Below are 18,510 nucleotides of genomic sequence, written 5' to 3'. Positions count from 1 at the left end.
GTCCCCTCAATTCACCAGTTTAGTAGGATGCAAAAGTTTGTAACCATTTCAAACACGTAGACAGTATTTGAACCACAGTTGACAACTCAAGATATCTGGGCCATTTCCTTTTTTCTTTTTAATGGTACGATGTTCTCTAAACACTGCAGAGGGACAGCCAAAGATGCTTCCTCTCCCCCCGCCCCCGCAAACACAGTTAGTTCTTCCATATGGACAATTCTTGTCTTTGGTTACATGCTCTGCAAGCGTAGCCCCCTTCACACCAGATTCCCGCTCTTACTCGGCCGCCACTTTCAGCCCTAACCACATAGCTGTTGTTTAGCTGTTATTAGTTATCGACCGGCCTCCCGCAGGTCCGGGTTCAGAGGCGAGGTCCCTATTTCGCGCCATGCCCTTCGCAGGAAACTACCACGAGTGAGGGTCGTTGAGGCCATGCGCTCCGGACTCGAGCAACGCCAGCCTGCCGCAGCGCGAGGCAGGTGGCGGAGAGAACCAGAGTCCCCAGCCTGGGGGCGGCAGACCCTCGAACACCCGCTCCACCAAGCCCTTGAGCGGGGATTTGCCTGCGGGGCCCTCCACTCAGCACTCAGCGCCCCTCCCTGCCCCTTGCGGGCGCAACAGGCCCCGCCCCGCCTCAGGCTCCGCCTCCAGCGCGGCTTTTAAGCTCTATAAAAGTTCCGCTTTCCCACCTCGGAGTCTTAGTTTCACCACTTGAACTTGGGATCCACCGCTGCCCTCAGCTCCCAGTCGGAGGCAAGGTAAGACCTGTAGTCTGGTAGGAGTATAGATATGAGGTTGGCACGACAGAACTCGGAGCGCAAGACCAGAGGTCCTAGGAACCAACTCGAGGGCAGCGCAGGAGACCCCAGCTTCGGAGCTCGAAGGGAGCACGCCCCTTGAGGGAGCCTCGACTCCCACTCTGTCTGCTCAGGGCCCGAGGCCTTTGTATGGGCTCTGTGGAGGGCTCCCTGGGCACTTCCCCATCATCTCTGCGGGCAGTCTCCTCTCCCGTGTCCCCACCACTCTGTGGGTCCGCGCAGCGCGGAGCTGAGGTGGGGGCGGGGCGAGTACTCACTGGACCGGATGGGAGAACAAGACTGTCAGGCCCTCTGGAGTGGCCGACACGGGGCCGTGGAAGGGACCTACACTATGCCGCAGGCTTCCCCGCAGTGGGCATCCCCTGATACCAGAGGCTCCTTTTGCTACTGGTTCATAAGAGGCCCAAACCCACCTCGGCCTCCGGCGCGTGGCTCCCTGTCTGACAGTGGAGGAGGAAGAGCTCCAAATTTGGGCCACTGGGGCCTGCGCTCTGCTGCCTTAACCCCTCCGCGGTCCCTCGCCCTTCCTAGCACCCTCCCCGCCTCCGCTTCCCTTCGCGGGCCTCCAGGGTCTGTCTGGCTGATGCTCCGCGCGGCTGAATGTCCAGCTACTTGGATGCTGCGCTCCCCGACAAGGGTCGGAACACCGCTTATTGGGGCTGGGACCCACTTGATCATAGGTGGCCAGGGCTCAGGGATATTCTTGAGACAAAGAGTGTGGGTGCGGGAGAAGGCCGGGAGAGGAGTTTCTGGGTGCTGAGTATCTGAAACACCCCGACTGCAGGCGTACAAGATTGGCGCGCAGGGGTCACCAAGGGAGTATGAATTGGGGAGTGGGAAAGAGTGAAAACTAACAGTAAAGGGAAAAATGGACTGATAATAACTTGGGGATGAACAAAGAGGAGCAGGAATTACGAGTGAGTATGCAAACGGAGTGCCAAGAATGGTAGTGGATTTTGGAGTGTACGCAAAGGCAGCTGTGTGTCTGAGCTGTGAGGCGCGTAACAAAATCCGAGTCCAGAATTTGATGTAGGAAGACAGACTCTGTGGAGGGCGCACTCGGGAGGCGGCAGAACTGTGCTCGTCAAGAGTATGAACGAGGCCAGCTGATAAGGTGTCTTCTCAATGAGACCTTTGATGACACCGACTCTTTAGCGCGCGCCTCGCTGCCTCGGAGACTTCCGGGCCTCGTGGTCATTGTTAGAGTTGGTTTGGGACTGGAAGCCCCAAGCCTCGTACTATGGTGGCTTAAGAGCGGCTCTCCTGTCCCCTGCAGGGCAGACGAGTGCCGGAGGCGGATCCTAGGCGCGAGAGGGCCGCAGTCGGTGTGCTGAGCATGAACTTGGAGGGCAGTGGAGGCCGAGGCGGAGAATTCAGCATGAGCTCTGTGAGCTGTGGCAATGGGAAACTCCGCCAGTGGCTGATCGACCAGATCGACAGTGGCAAGTACCCAGGGCTGGTGTGGGAGAACGAGGAGAAGAGCATCTTTCGCATCCCCTGGAAGCACGCGGGCAAGCAGGACTACAACCGTGAGGAGGATGCCGCCCTCTTCAAGGTGACACGCACGTGGGGAGCCAGCGGTCTGGATCCGGGGAGGGCCCCGGAGATCCCAGCGGGTCGCGAACCGCGATTCCTCAGTGAGCCCAGTCCGCGCCTGGCGCACCGCGTGGTTTTCAGAGTGGAGGGTATCGCACGCGACCGACGGGCTGGGGTGGGCCCGGCAGGGCTGGCAGCCGCGCAGCATCAAGTGGCGATCAGCGGAAGCCACGGGAGGAGAGAAGTTTCAGCTTCTCTAGTGATTTCACAAATGAGAGAACTGGATCTCAATCCTGAACGAGTGGTGTGAGCAACACCCAGGGAATCAAAAGGCCCCAGCAGCAGGGAAGTGCCTCGAGGCTCGGCCAGGGGAGAAGCGACAGTCCCAGGACACTGGCTTGAATGTTCTTGGTTGGGTTTCTGTGGGTTCCTCTGTTTTCATCCGAATCTCTTTCTGTGCCTCTGGAGCCCTCCTGGCCATCGTTGATCAACGTGTGTCTCTCTTTGTCGCTATTTTTCTCTAAGGGCGGCGGGGGTGGGGGTGGGGAGCGAGCGGCGGGGGTGGGGGGGGGGTGGGGAGGGAAGAGGTTAGGGTCTCTTCTGGAGATTATACATAATAAATTTTCCCCTTTGGTTCAATCTCTGGCGCACATACGTTCTCATTCCAGTTCTCTTTGGGACCTCCCATCTGTGATTCTCCCTCTTTATTTTGTTTCTGTTTGTCTGACTCCCTCTTTCCAAATCTCTCTCTGGAAAATTTTCTCTAGGTTTTTCATTCTTTCCCTCCCTCCTTCCCTCTCTCCCTCTCTCCCTCCCTCCCTCCCTTCCTTCCTTCCTTCCTTCCTTCCTTCCTTCCTTCCTTCCTTCCTTCCTTCCTTCCTTCCTTCTTTTTCTTTCTTTCTTTCTTTTTTCCTTTTTTTTCTTCTTTTCCTCTTTCCCCCCTCCCTCAATCCCCATTTGGATTTCTCTCTCTTTCTCCTCCTCTCTTTGCCTCTCAGGATCTCTATTTTGGGCCTCTCTCTGGATCTTCCTCTCTCACCCTCTGTGTGTGTGTCGATGTTGTGATCATTTTCCCCTAGAGAGTCTACACAGTGAATTGTGCATTAAGACCTAACCCCACCACCTGTGGGCAGAAAGGGCAAAGGGGACTTTCTCAGGGAATTTGCTCTCATAATACCTCGGACTGGCCATCCAGAGGTACTTTGTAGCAGCTCATCCCACAGCTCTGTTCCTAGTTCCAGTTAAATCAGTTTCAGAAACCCGGTAGGGAGGGCCTTTTCCAGGGTTCTTCCATGTTTTACTCACCTTTTACAAATACTTAGAGAATGTTCAAACCACTTGTCTTCTACTCACCAAGGTGACAGACAGTATTTTACATAGAGGACACCTGGTATATTTTTGTTCTATATTTTGAGCAACAATGTAAATTTGAAGGACCTAAGTAAGTACCCTTCTTTTTTTTTTTAGAAATACAATTCCCAGATTCTTTTAAAAAAGACCTGTATTTTAAAATTTTCCCTTCTTCTTTCTTACCAGGCTTGGGCACTGTTTAAAGGAAAGTTCCGAGAAGGCATTGATAAGCCAGACCCTCCTACCTGGAAGACACGTTTACGATGTGCTTTGAACAAGAGCAATGACTTTGAGGAACTGGTTGAGAGGAGCCAGCTGGATATCTCAGACCCCTACAAAGTATACAGGATTGTTCCTGAGGGAGCCAAAAAAGGTGAGACTTTCAGGGTTTGGGTCACAGAATATTGGCAGTCTGACACTTGTAACACTGTAATTTTACTCTAAGGCTCACTTTTTAAATTTATTTTTTATTTTTATTTTTTTAGTAGCCTGCCTGCCATCTGCCTCATGTTCAAGCCCAGCAGGCTCATTGTCCGAGTTCTCTGGTCATAAATTGAAACACTTGTGGTATTAATGTAGAATACTTTCTCAGACTCCAGTTTTCTGCCTGTATGTGTGCACATATGTGTGTGCATCTGTTTTGTGCACACGTGTGTGTTTTCCAGTTAGTTCTATTGAGATATCGGTCAAATTTCAAAAAGAAAAAAAAAAGAAAGGAAAACTTGTTCAATGCTTTATTCATCTATTAGTCTTTCATAATTCACCATTTTATAGAAAGGAAGCATACATATATCTATATATTGGTACTATTAATAGTAATAAAAATGTAATTACTATTACAAGTAATAAAAATGTCAACTTTTTTAGTTGTCAGCTGTGATGCTTATTGAAATTAAGATTCCCTCTTTCCAAGGGTCTGATCAGTATGTCATAGTAGAGTCCAAGAATCTGCATTTTAAACAAACAATAAAGGTGACCTCATTGAAGATCATTTTGCTGGTGGGGCTCTTTATGTCACAAGGCTCATTCACACACAGCGTGTCATTTCTCTACCTGTCCGCCATAAGTTGGACCTTGTAGAAATCAGTTTAATGGAATGAACAAGGGAATTGCCTAAAAATACCTTATTTGTCAACATTGAGCTATGCATTCTAGGAATTAAATCCTCATATTTTTCTCAGATTTGACGTTTAGTTATGTCAGTTCCTTTTTTTTCACACTGTGCCATTTCCCTTTTGTGTAAACACATAGGAGCAAAGCAGATCACCCTGGAGGACCCACAGATGACCATGAGCCACCCCTACACCATGACAACTCCCTATACCTCACTCCCCACTCAGGTATGGTGCAGGGCGCAGGGCTTCTAGAAGGGAAGGCTGGGTCTGTGTGAGGCCACACAATGGAAAAAATATGCAAACAAAAACAGCATGACTTCATTTTTGCTATTAGTCAAACAGCCAAATTAAATCGCTGGTCATTAAATGAATGTCTCACTTTTCACCTGGTGTTGCTATCAGTGTTGGTTTTAAGTAGGAGAGGGATGGATATGTCTGTCTGTTGGTATAGACTTCTACTACTGATTCTGAAATCTTCTGGGAAACAGGCCTATTGTGGAAGTTGAAGATTTTGGAAGTAGTACTTTATCATGTGAAACCACAGGGCAGCTGATCTCTTTAGATTTTTCTGGTGTGAATTACATCTCTGTTGTACTCACTTCGGTGGAGAAAAGAAGGCAAATTTTCTTACCGTACTTTTGGTGCCAGGTTTAACCATATGATGAAGTTTTACATAAATCATTACACACTGTCTCCATTGTGCTTTTTTATTCGTTATGGCTAGTTTTCACCTAGTGTGATGAGCCATTCACTCCGAAGTCTTTCAGATGTTAAAATGATTTGGCTGCCAGCCAAACTCCCTGAGGATTTTGAGAGGACATAAAAGAACCTGCTCCCCTTTCCCAGTGCCAACCAACTGTCCTCTTCTGAGCTGGTTGCTTTCATCTCAGCTCCTCTCTTTTGTTCCTTTAGCAGGTTCATAACTACATGATGCCATCCCACGACCGAAGCTGGAGGGAGTACGTCCCTGATCAGCCACACCCCGAAATCCCATATCAATGTCCTGTGACATTTGGACCCCGAAGCCACCACTGGCAAGGCCCGGCTTGTGAAAATGGTAAGGATTGAGGTGGGGCTGGTTCCTGTGGCTGCCATTAACCCAGCAAAGCAAACCTGGACTAAGGGCCCTGGTCTCTCCTGATCTGTCCTACTGGCCAGTACCACAGCTCTTTCCCCTTCCTAAAGCTGCTGAGAAAGATCTCACATACAGTGAAGGAGAGGCTTCTGTTTCCCCGGAGATGGTAAGGTTCTTGGAGGAAGGATGCCAAGGTTTACTGACACCTAGCCTACTGTGTGCCAGCTCCTATGCACATAACTCCCTTATGTTGGATCTTATTTAAACATCGCAGAGATCACTGCAGGTAGCTAAAAGCTGCTCTATCTTTTGTAGAAGAAATTCATGGAATGTACCCTGTGAAACTGAGGGGCTAGAATTCAGTTTCAGATCTAACCCAGAGACCAGCCTTCCACTTAAGATAGGGGATGTCAGATGTCAAACTTGTTGCCTATGTTTTTTAAATTATTTGTTCAATAGGTTAACATTTTTCATCCTCTCTGAGTAATCTTGTTTTATTTTTACTCTTTAGCAAAAAATAGATTTTAGCTGTCTCTGTCTCCCCTCCTGGAGTGTCCATTAATGTTGACTGAGAGCCACATAATCTCTCTGGTCTATTTCTGTCTACACATCTGCTCATTCTGGGTTAGATGTGCTTCCATGCCTGTAGCAGAAGCTAAGAGAAGAGAAAATTTCACCTGATATATTTAATATGGCAAAACATAAGCTTTTAGAACTTTTGAGTTATTTAAATAAAATCCTGAGAAAGGTCAATGCATAGATTCTTTTGTATGTTTTAGGAATATTTGCTCCTTTATAATTTGGTCTGTTTCCCTTTTTCCAGTCATATTCAGGTCACTCTTAGTTTATAGTATTGAAGAAGTACACCATTATGTAACATTTGTATTTAGTCACATGTTTACAAAAAAAAGCTCAGAATTCAGTTTTTTAGCTTTTCAAGAATGATTTGCAGCAAAGATTGTTTTTCCATAGCATAGTGGAGGAATTAGCTAATATTTAACTGGCTTTTGAAATTCAGACCTGTGTCCAATATATCAGGCTCTATTGAACTAATAACCTTAGGCAGAAGTATTTTGAAACATAGGTGACCAGATTAATTAAAGTGCCAGAAAAATTAGTTTCTGTTATATGGTCTTTCTCTATTAATGTTTAATGTAACACACAGCACCGTGCTGCCAGGAGTCATGGTTCGGTTTTCCCCTGAACTCAGAGGTAGCAAGCTAAACAAATGTAAATACCTTGTAAGTTTTTAATTGGGCTCTTTGGCATGAAAACTCATGTAGACCTGAGCTCACAGCTCCGTTGTGAACTTGCTGTGTGAATGGGGTAAATCACTTCATCTCTCAAAGTCTCAGTTTCCTTGTTTATCAGTTATGGAGGGATGTTAGTCAAAGGGTTCAAACTTCCAATAATAAGATGAATAAGTTCTGGGGATTTAATGCCCGGCTAGGTGACTGTAGTTAATACTCTAATATGGAAAGCTGCTAAGAGAATAAACCTTAAATGTTCTACACACACACACACACACACACACTCTCTCTAGTAATGGGCAGGCAGGCAGGCAGGTGGGCAGGCAGTCTGGCTGGAGGGAGAGAGGGAAGGAGGGAGAATTACAGAGGGATAGTTCCAAGTTTCCTTCCGAAGCTGTGAAAAGGCTCCTTCCATCGACTTTGGTTTTTCTTTTTGGCCTTCAGCTTGTCTTTACCTCTAGAGAGAGCCAGTGGTTAGCTCTGAAGGGCTGGCCAGAAGCCCTTCCCTCTCAGGGTTGCTACACCTGCCAGGGGCTAATCAGCCACACTCAGGGAGAAGCTGCCTCCCTATGTGGGGAGGACTCTGTTTAGACATCATCTGATTTTTATTTGCAAATACAGGTTGCCAGGTGACAGGAACCTTTTATGCTTGTGCCCCACCTGAGTCCCAGGCCCCTGGAATCCCTATAGAGCCAAGCATAAGGTCTGCCGAAGCCCTGGCACTTTCAGGTGAGTGTGGCGTTCGGGGTCTGAAGGCACTCACTGGAGGCCAGCCTCTGCAGGGCTCTACCTTCACCTTTGGGTAGATCTGATAGGTCTCTTGGTGAGCACAGCCTGTGAGCACTTGCTTTCCTCCAGCTGAAACCTGGAGTAAATGTGGACACATCTTACTCTCCACCAGTGTGAATGAGGATCACCATTAGAAAAGTTAGCACTGAAAAGCCAGCTTATGATTCTGATGCAATTCTACATACTGGTTAAGCAATTTTAAGTTTTCATTGACATCTATCTGAATTTACAAGAATATGCCAATGCTCTAGTTTCATTTACCAAGGGCCCCTCTTCAGCTAACACTCTCACAATGTAGTATAATTTCTTAGAAAAGAGCTTCTCATTTTGAACAGCCGATCGTTCTTCCAAGGTTTAGCCACAAATGGGTTTTCCTCATCAGCTTCCTGGGAACATTAGTTTTGACTTCATTGCATTCCAATGTGTATTGTGGTCTTCCTCATATATCTTGCAAAAGATTATGGATTAGATATGATTTTTAAAGTTCCATTTCTAAAAGAATTTTGGCGCCTTGGAGATCTTTCCTATTTTAAGGAACGTACCTCAAGGTGTACTAAACACATGTGGTATATGCATATTTATTTTTAGATAATGTTTTGAATTGTTTAAAAGTGGGACTTGTATTTATATTAAAAGTGAATGACTTAAGTTCCCGAATTCTCACCTAGCCCCTCCACTCCCCAGCTTCTTTAAAAATCAGTGATAGAAAATATAAATTAAATTCTCAAGGTTACAAGGGAACAAGAGTTGTGGGCACCTTTCTCGCTCCCAGGGGAGCTAGAGTTTTTATCATTTAGTTCTTTTCGATTCCAAAGTTATAAATGAGGCTACTGCCAAAGATGCTCCTGAGTGATGGAGGGGAGGAAATTTTCTAAGCAGAAAGGCTTGTGTTTGTTTTCAGAAACTTTTGAGCCCTTTTCTTAAGTGCCTAAGACTTGTATAGGAGACTAAAAAGTAGGAAATAAACAGCTATTTATATCCCTGTGTCCCCGTGATTTCTGATGACATTAAATGAAATGAAACCTGCCCTGCAAGTCACCTCTAACGGCCAACACCCACTCTCATCAGGGTATACCATCTGAGCTAGCTCTCACTCAGTGTTTGCAGTGGCAGAAATTGAAGTGGAGAATTGAGACAGTATGTGGGTTAAATCTCAAAGCCTGCCATTGAGGAATAAGAGGGTTTTGTGGGTTTCTGTTTTTGGTATGCATAATGCAGATTAATGATCACCTTGAGCACATTTATTAGAGAACTGCAATTTCCATTCATTTTTAAATCCACGCAGTTACCAATTGCCTAACCATGAAACCCTTTTGCATTTCACTTAAGGGGGCCTTTGCAAACTTAGCTTGGTCCTTTCAGTCTGCGGGTCATATAAAATTTCATAAATGAATTCATCTTATTAAATGTTTTGGAAAGCACAGTTCTAGAGTTATTTTCTAACTTAAACACATAACTTAGTAGAATTTCAGTAGACTTTACTCTCAGAACATTTATCTCATTGATTCATTTCTTTCCACATGAATAGATTTTATTTTATAAGTATTACATATACAGTGTAAAAATTAATTTAAAAAATCAGTAAAGCAAAAATGGAAAATAGAAACACCATCTTTCCACCACCCAGTATCTTCACTGATAAAGCTTTAGTGCTAAGCCTTCTTAAAACTTCAATGTTCATATATAATTATTTTCTTTTTTACTTAAATAACATCATATTGATATTTTAAGGTAGTTTCAGATGTGTGGGCATATTTGCTTTTTTTTCTGAAACATTATTATATTCTTTTTGCTAGTAGAAATTAATCTTAGGTCTACTTCCTCTAATATCAAACCTGATTGCCATGCTTAAAGATAAATTTTTGTTCAGTGGTGTATGACTTAGTGTTTTAGACATGTATTGTCATCACCAGTACCACCATCACCAAAAACAAACAAACAAACAAAAAACAAACAACAAGTTCTTAACAGTGATACTCTCTAATACAAGTCAAATATATTTTGCAGAAAACTAAGGAAAGTTATATTCCCCAATCTACCCCCAAATAACCCATGGTCACATAAATTTGCAATATGCGGGGTTAGACAATATCAAATTGATTTCTTGTGGGCTTCTCTAATATCTATCATTGTTTGTGAATCTCCAGGAAGGAGATAAAGGCAATCAGCATTTTCTAGACTTCCTTGACCCTGGAACTTTTTACTTTCTATGGAGTATCTTGGGACACCAGTGTCTCGCTAAATCGTCTTTGTTCTGGCTAGTAATTTGGCATCCTTGTAGGTATGCAATGATCCTTGGTCCCATAGCAGTGACCCCAAAGTTTTGTGTTTTCAGATTGCCGGCTCCACATATGCTTGTACTACCGGGAAATCCTGGTGAAAGAGTTGACCACGGCCAGCCCTGAAGGTTGTCGGATTTCCCATGGGCACACTTATGATGCCAGTAACCTGGACCAGGTCCTCTTCCCCTATCCAGAGGACAATGGCCAGAGGAAAAACATTGAGAAACTGCTGAGCCACCTAGAAAGGGGTGTGGTCCTCTGGATGGCTCCTGATGGACTTTATGCCAAAAGACTGTGCCAGAGCAGGATCTACTGGGATGGGCCTTTGGCACTGTGCAGCGACCGGCCCAACAAACTAGAGAGAGACCAGACCTGCAAGCTCTTTGACACACAGCAATTTTTATCAGGTAATGTATCTAATTATCAATTAGAATGTATGCTCCATACCTGTGATCCTTACACAGAGAATGGAGGTGGTGATAGCATGTCTGCCACAGTGGTCAAAAACAATAGGTCACTCCTGCCCTGGACATTCTTTCTGTTAACACCTGAGCCCACCAAGCACAATCCCAGAATAGATTTTTTGTTTGGTTCACATCTCACCTCTCTTTTTACTACCTGCTCCTTTCTATCAGTTGAGGAGGATGAAGAGGGAGGAGGATTGCTCAGGGGAACTGTGTGTGCTTCAGGCTGATGACTTGACATTCTGGAATTTAACAAATAGCCACTTACTAATAAAGTTTATGTTGAATTGGTGATATGATCTCAGCAAGCATATATGTTGATGTTTCAGCTTTTTTAAGTTTTTAGGAAAATGGTAAACGTTAGAAGTATATTGTTAACATTCTTGGTTATGAGATGTGTTATCCTTATGTAGATACCCTCCGACAGGAGGGACCAAGGATAGAGTGTGTTGAACTGATTTTGCAAAGGGGAAATTATGAGAAGGTTTTGAGCTATCATTATGATATGAGTGTTTCAAATTATATTTTCCAGAACCGGTAAGTTTTGCCTTCCTAGTTTTGATTTCATGACAATTAAATTAGCCTGGGCTGGCTTTTGTGGAACCATTGGCCATGTTATTGTTGAAGTTTCATCCAGAGAGTTCATTTAGCTGTCTATATTGATGCTGCTTCTTTTGAAGGGATTAAGCTGTTCTAACCTGCCAGTTAACTGCAAATTCTTCCTCTACCTTATCCTTAACCTATTATTTTATAAGCAGCCCCTATAGAAACACTCTATGTCTTTGGGTTTTCATGTACCTCTCCTTTCTCTGAATATGCATCTTGATTCAATGCATTTAATATAAAAATATGAAACTTCTCTGTGCTCTGGCACCATTGACATTTGCTTAGCCTTTGGGGTTTAAATTATCCAGATTCAGTTAGGCTCATTCATATTCTTTTTTGAGTCCCCAAACAAATATCTCCCTGTAACTAACCCTCCCACAAAGGTGTGACAAGAGGGAGAGGGAGACCTGAGTCTCTGGTTCTCCTAGGCAGCACTGCAGTGAGAAATTTACTCTGCCACTGAGCTGCAGAATTGCCTCTGATCCTGTGTTGAGACTGTCCTGTCTATCCTGGGAACCAGCATGGTGACCAAGGTAGTGGCCTAACGAAGAACCAAGAGTTGCTGAGGGATGCCTCTGTCTGCGCTTTATATTCTGCAACGGGGTCTGAAAGAACCCATTGAATTTGGATTGCCTCAGAGATTGTGGGTCTTGGTCTCTTTGGATACAGAAGCTACCAAAGAGCTAGGGCTTTAATTAAGGAACCCCAGGGAAATGGCACTTGTTTCTCTGGATTTTTCTCACCATCCATCTTTTTGGAAGGTGGACTTTTTCCATTCTAACTAGACTATAAGTTAGGCTTCAATCATAGTGAATTATGAAGTGGATACAGGCAAGAAGCGGGGCAGGCATGATGTGTTGTGAACATTCTTGGGCTGTGAATTCACTTACCTAGAACTTGGTGATTAATTGTGAGCAAAGTTGTTTTGGTTTTTTCCTTTTTCTGTAACAAGATCTTTGCTTTTTGTCCACAGCAACCTCTTATCTTGAAGTGTTCACTGAGGTGCAGGGAACTTAAAAACTGAAGCTATGCAGACCAGCTTATGCATAATCAAGGGTTTCCACAGAACATTCTCATGTTATGAAGCATTTGAGGCATGACTTTTTCAGAGAATTGTGTCAACTCACCACCCTGATTAACACAGACCTCCTTAGTGCTTTTTATACATTCTGACTAACCTGGTTAGGTTTGATTTGAATTCTGGAAGAGAAAAAATAGCAGGAAGTCAAATAGTACAGTGAGTTAGCTAGAAACTTTTCTTCAGTTGAAAAGAATGGTGGAAATCTTTGATATCTACCCATTCAGGATTTGCAGACTACTAGGGACAGCCCCCAGGGGCAAAGCCTAAGGGTGTGGATCTGATAAAAATGCAGCGACCATGCTGTTCTGCAGAAGTTGTAGCAGAAACTGTGTAAGTGTGTTTTGTTTGTTTGTTTGTTTGTTTTTGTTTTTTTGTTTGTGGACATGAGGTTTCACTCTAGCAGAAAGGATAACAACACCTAGAGGCATAAGAGTCATCTTGAATATGGGCAAGGGGATTGAAAACGTCAGGGATTGAAAATGTGTCTTTCCAACAGTGTTGCAATCTGTTTTACTTTCTTAGGGTAGGTGTGGTGGCTTCAGGATATACACATCCATAAAAGTAGAATCCCCTAGTGCTTCATTGCTACCCTTTTTCATTCTCAAATCATCGTTTGTCCCAGAATACAGGCAAGAAATCAGCTCAAAGTCACGTAGATTGGCCCTGGCACCAGGTAGGTTGCAGCTGCCCCTAACTGGTGCCCAGTCTCCAAGATAATGCCCAATATTTTCTGGGGTACTTCAGTCACGTAGAGGTTCTGAGTGACACAGATATTGGATTATGAGAATTCAGCAGTTTTGAGGTGAGGTTTTTAAGTAATCTTGGGTCAAGTCAGAAAATTCTGTTTTTTTAAAAAAGAATATTTCTTCTTTGTATAAATTGTTTTTTTTTTTGCCTAAGCGTGGCTGCATTTCTTTTCTTTTTTCTTCCTCCTTGACTCTTTTCTGCTACCTTTTGTATCCTCCTGGGCCCAATGCTGCAAAGTAAGGTTCTATATCTGCAGGGAATCTTCCACTTAAAAAATTAAATGAAACCTGGAGCCCTCTCAGGAAATGCACACATATGAACATGTACATGCAATTTTGCATCTGGGGTCTAAAAGCTAAGAACTCTACTTAGAGAAATAAAGAGTACTTATTCCTATTTTAGTCTTTGAAACCAATAGAGAGCTTTTGTTTTCTGCTTTAACTTGGTGTACTCAGTGATGAGGGTTTTTGAGCATTTTTTTTTTCCCCCTCATGGGGTTTCTCCAGAGCTGCAAGCATTTGCTCACCATGGCCGCTCCCTGCCAAGATTCCAGGTAACTCTTTGCTTTGGGGAAGAATTTCCAGATCCTCAGAGGCAAAGGAAGCTCATCACTGCTCACGTGAGTATTTAGTCATATTCAAATGATTGAGTGTTTCTCCGTTCATCATCAAGGGCAGGGTCTCATTTAGAGAAGTCTCAGATGAAAAGTAAATGTCAAGTGACCTAAGAAAATAGTGAGGGAGGAAGCATGGTTCAGTGAACAGTCTAGGGAGTGCAGCCCAGAGACCCTCATGCTATTCCCAGCCCTCATCACAAACAAGAAGTAACCTCCAACCATGGGCTTCATCTGTCTCATTTTTTTTATTTTTCAAGGAAATTGTCATATTCCCATTTTAAAAGGATTTAAAAGGACCAATGCTAAGAGTTGCCCTGTAAAATTCTCCACATTTAATATAGCTTTTAAAATGTTGCCCAACTGATCTTCACTTGATGGAGAATCTTTTCCCAAATGGAAGCTGTTGTATTGATTTATATATTTTGTAGGTCTCCTTCAAAAATTTCCAAAATCCTCCTTTATTTCTGGATTTTTAGAAATTATTTAATTATTGAAAACCAAGGGCCATATCTTATTTGGAGAAGGCTGTCTTTCGAGGAATTCAAGTAGATGAGACCATCATAATGTTCTCTACCAGAGTTTAAGATGTATTCAACCTTGGCAAGTAAACATTTTTTTTTTCATAAAAAAGGAAAGAAAAAAAGGTCTATATATAGATAACACTTAGCATTAATTTGCCACAAAAGTGTTTTGAATACTTAGGATTTTTGAATTTTAAAACTTTATATTGCTACATACCTCTAAGAGTTATTAATGGACCTAGATAATGAGCAGCAAAGGTTAAAAATTTTATCTAGTAATGTAAAAATTCAGATCATATTTTAGCTCTGATAATGTTTCTTATTAAAAATTGAAATAAACCACTATCTAATCTTGAACACACAACCCTTCCTTTCTTGATTGTAAAATCAAAAACCAACCAACCAATAAACAAAACTATAGTCCCATAGACTGCAGTTTTCTCACGAATCTTCTCCAGTGATTGATATAATTATTAATATAATAATTAATATCTTGTTAACAATAGGATTGGTAAATGACTAAATAAACTTGACATTGATAAATAATATTTCAGAAAATGGTGATAAACTCCAACATCAGTCTGATTTTAAGGGTTTTGGATGAACTAATTCTCCTCTAAGTTAGGCAAGGATAGGTTCCTCAGGCAAGGATCCCTGAAATGATGTTCTACTGTGCAGAAAAGGAAAATGGATGTATGTACACCTAGAGATTTCTGCTCCTTTTATTGTGAATTTAATTTATTTCAAGTACTTTATATGGGTTATGCTTAAGTTGCTAAATATCAAAAAACATAAAGGCTCAATTTAATAGTATAATTGACTGAAAACATTTAGTTTTCTTAGATATTGTAACTTCAGGAAAAGCTGAAAGTTGAATTTTTTGGATGAATGTGATCCACACCAATAAACAAACTATATAAATTTGTGATCAATTAATTTTTCTTTTCTTACACTAGAAGTTTTGTTGTTGATTTTGCTTCTTTTTCTTTTCTCTTTGGTTTAGAAATGTGAATTATCTAGGTTATCTCAGAATTGTAAATTATTCAGGATGTCAAACTACAGTTGTGGAAAAATTGGTGTAAATTACACTGAATTTCCTTTTAATTTGATTATTTTACCTGATTTACTTCGGATTCTGTTAAATGTAAATTTCAAGTGGCAGATGATTTAAAAGTATTATTTTTAACTTTACTTCAATTGAAACCCAGAATTAAGTAGATTCTATTTAGAGGCTGATGTGTGGAAGGACTAACAAAGAATTAGTTCTGCAGAAGGCTCCAAATACCAAATGTTTTGGTGTGTTATAGCACCTAACTTTGTCTTTAACTTAGCTGAACCCCTTATATATTGAGTTATTTAATGATGGCAGGATGTTAAAAATAATATCTTAGTAATGTCTTATTAAAATCTCTTATTAAAGGTCGAACCTCTACTAGCCAGACAACTTTATTATTTTGCTCAACAAAACAGTGGACATTTCCTAAGGGGCTATGATTTACCTGAACACATTAGCAGTCCAGAGGATTACCACAGATCTATTCGCCACTCTTCCATCCAAGAATGAAAAACATCAAGATGAGTGATTTTGTTTCATTGTAAATATCTGACTTTGACAAGAACAGCTGATTGAATCTCCTCTTTTTCTTTTGAGAAACTTGGAAATTGGAGCTTCAGTTCAACACTTGAGAATCTCAGCAAAAATATGGGTAGAAAATCAGCTCCATCTAATTTACAGATGAGCTTATTTCAAAAGGAAGGATGGTCTTCAAAGTTTTCTGTAGACTGCCATGATAACTGTGAAAATTAACCAAAGGGTGTGTTTACATTTACTTAAATGCTATCTTTAATTTGATGTGGGTTATTTCTTGCTTAAAGACTGAGAAAACTCATGGTTCAGTATTGACCACTAACTAGAGTGGTAAAAGCACTTAAGTGTTGTATTATTTCTCAGGGAAGTAAAAATCTAAATGTGAGGCTACTCTGCCCACAAAGAAATAGATTAACACACGTAGGAGATGTTGTTGTTATAGAAAATGCTTGCTTATAGAAGACAAAGGAATCTTTAACTGAGGTTGTGCCGTGATGCCTACAGCTTTGGAGTGGCTCATCTCCCCACCTGGCCTGGGTCTCGCCTCAGGGTAGGTTCCTAAACCCTGTCTTTCCCTGCCCCTGTTTGCTTTCTCTCTATGGGTATCCCTGGAGCTAGTTTGTAGATTCTGTTGCTATTTCCTTGAGCCAAAAAGCATTAGGGATACCCTTGACTAGTACCTTCCTTTTCAACTAATGTAAAATTGATACATAATGTTATATAAGTTTCGTGTATACAACATTGTAATTTGACATCGTATGCACTACAAAGTGTTCACCCTCAAAAATCTAGTTAACATCTTTCATAACACAATCGAACCTTTTCACCCATTTCATGCCCTCCCCAACCTCCTTCTTCTCTGATAACCACCAAACTGTTCTCTGTATCTATGAATTTGTTTTTGTTTTGTTTCCTTTGATTGTTTGTTTTTGTTTTTAGATTCCACATATGAATGAAATCATATGGTATTTGTCTTTCTCTGTCTGACTTATTTCACTTAGTATAATACCCTCAAGGTCCATCCATGTTGTCATGAATGGCAGATTGTATATATACCACATCTTCTTTATCCGTTGATCCACTGATGGACACTTAGATTGCTTCTATATATTGGCTATTGTAAATAATATGCTGCAGTGAACATAGGGGTGCATATATCTTTTCAAATTAGTGTTTTCATAGTCTTCAGATAAATACCTAAAAGTGGAATTGCTTGGTCATATAGTAGTTCTAGTCTTAATTTTTTTTTTGAGGAATTGTCATACCGTTTTCTATAGTGGCTGCACCAAATTATATTCCCACCAGAAGAGTACAAGGATTCCTTTTTCTCCCCATCTTCCTCAGCATTCGTTATTGTCTTTTTGATAATAGCCATTTCAACAGTGTGAGGTGATATCTCACTGTGGTTTTGCTTTTCATTTCCTAATAATTAGCGATGCTGAATTTCTTTTCATGAACCTGATGGTCATCTGTATGTCTTCTTTGGAAAAATGTCAGATCCTCTGCCATTTTTTAATCAGGTTGCTTGTTTTTTAGTTGTCGAGTTGTGTGAGTTCTTTATATATTTTGGATATTAACCCCTGTTATATGTATGATTTGCAAATATCTTTTTTTCATTCAGTAAGTTGCCTTTTTGTTTCAATAGTGGTTTCCTTCACTGTGCAGAAGCTTTTTAGTTTAGTCCCATTTGTTGATTTTTGCTTTTATTTCCTTTGCCTTTGGAGTCTGATCCACTCGATTACTACATTTTTATCTGTCTTACAATCTGGTAATGGCTGATTAAGATTTTTTGTTTGTCTTTTTGTCTCATATTCTATAGAAATTATTGCTAAAACTTTTTTCTTAAAGAAAGACAAAAATCAACAATTCAAGTGCTAAAGATATTTGAAACTCGGTGATATTTCCTCTCTTATCCTGTTTGTTTTGTTTGGCTATCAGTGAGTTATCCATGACAACACTAACGAGAAGGAGCCAGTGCTTTTTGATTTGGTAAACTCTGTTAGAAAGGATGATGACAGGATTTCATGTATTGCATAACTGCAGACTCAGTGGGCTATTTTTGCTTATTTTGCATATTATATGCTTCCTCATGCCAATAATGGTTTGACAGAGCCTTAAAATTATTGGGCACTTTCCAGATATATCTTTTTAAAGAATCAATAGGGTCTCCAGTTGCTTAAGTAAACTTGATCATTTACTTCCCCTTTGTTTTGGAAAAATACAAATATTTAGATTGTGATGCCAACATCCAATATTTTTGCCAGTTTACTACAATTATTTTGTGGTAAATAATGACTAAATAAGAAATCATTGCTATTACTTTCAGGCTCAGCAAGACTTGCCACTCCTATTCTAATCTATATTTTTTAGTTCATTCAACAAACTATATTCCTTGCTTTAGGCAAAGTATAGCATTTATCCTGTTTAGTAAACAATGAAACATTGGAATGTCATTTCTTTTTTTATTTCTAGAAGAAGTTTTTATTGATAAAATAATTCATATTAACTACATAAAATGTAAACAGTATAGAAGGGCAAAAAATAAAGTGCATCCTTCTTTTTCTCATCCCAAGTCCTTCTCCCTAGAAGTGTCTACAAGAAGAGTATGACTTATTCTTCCAACACATTTCATTTTTCTATAAATATACATAAACTTAAAAAAAAACTCATGA

The 18,510-nt window shown here is 41.4% G+C and overlaps 1 protein-coding gene across 3 annotated transcripts; it reads left to right on the top strand.

Moving 5' to 3' along the window:
* The first annotated feature begins 649 nt into the window (after positions 1 to 649).
* On the top strand, positions 650 to 16,812 carry IRF4 (interferon regulatory factor 4). Of its 3 annotated transcripts, none has more exons than XM_016159514.2 (9): positions 650 to 758; positions 2,095 to 2,373; positions 3,891 to 4,077; positions 4,956 to 5,044; positions 5,735 to 5,876; positions 7,766 to 7,873; positions 10,269 to 10,622; positions 13,620 to 13,732; positions 15,671 to 16,812. In XM_016159514.2, the coding sequence occupies exons 2-9, from the start codon at positions 2,155 to 2,157 to the stop codon at positions 15,812 to 15,814; spliced, it is 1,356 nt and encodes a 451-aa protein (XP_016015000.1). In that variant the 5' UTR covers positions 650 to 758; positions 2,095 to 2,154; the 3' UTR covers positions 15,815 to 16,812. The 3 variants fall into 3 exon arrangements, with proteins under 3 accessions (XP_016015000.1, XP_016014999.1, XP_016015001.1); XM_016159513.2 differs by having other exon boundaries at positions 5,732 to 5,876; XM_016159515.2 differs by lacking the exon at positions 7,766 to 7,873 and having other exon boundaries at positions 5,732 to 5,876.
* Positions 16,813 to 18,510: the final 1,698 nt, after the last annotated feature.

This window comes from Rousettus aegyptiacus, unplaced genomic scaffold (genome assembly GCF_014176215.1).
Source record: "Rousettus aegyptiacus isolate mRouAeg1 unplaced genomic scaffold, mRouAeg1.p scaffold_m13_p_1, whole genome shotgun sequence".
NCBI lineage: Eukaryota > Metazoa > Chordata > Mammalia > Chiroptera > Pteropodidae > Rousettus > Rousettus aegyptiacus.
This window is presented reverse-complemented; position numbering and strand designations above follow the sequence as displayed.

Bases quoted from the DNA above. Each gene is read 5' to 3' on its own strand.
- IRF4 (XM_016159513.2), top strand. From the start codon at position 2,155: ATGAACTTGGAGGGCAGTGGAGGCCGAGGCGGAGAATTCAGCATGAGC. The intron at 2,374-3,890 runs GTGACACGCACG...CTTTCTTACCAG, and splicing joins AGGATGCCGCCCTCTTCAAG to GCTTGGGCACTGTTTAAAGG. The intron at 4,078-4,955 runs GTGAGACTTTCA...GTAAACACATAG, and splicing joins TCCTGAGGGAGCCAAAAAAG to GAGCAAAGCAGATCACCCTG.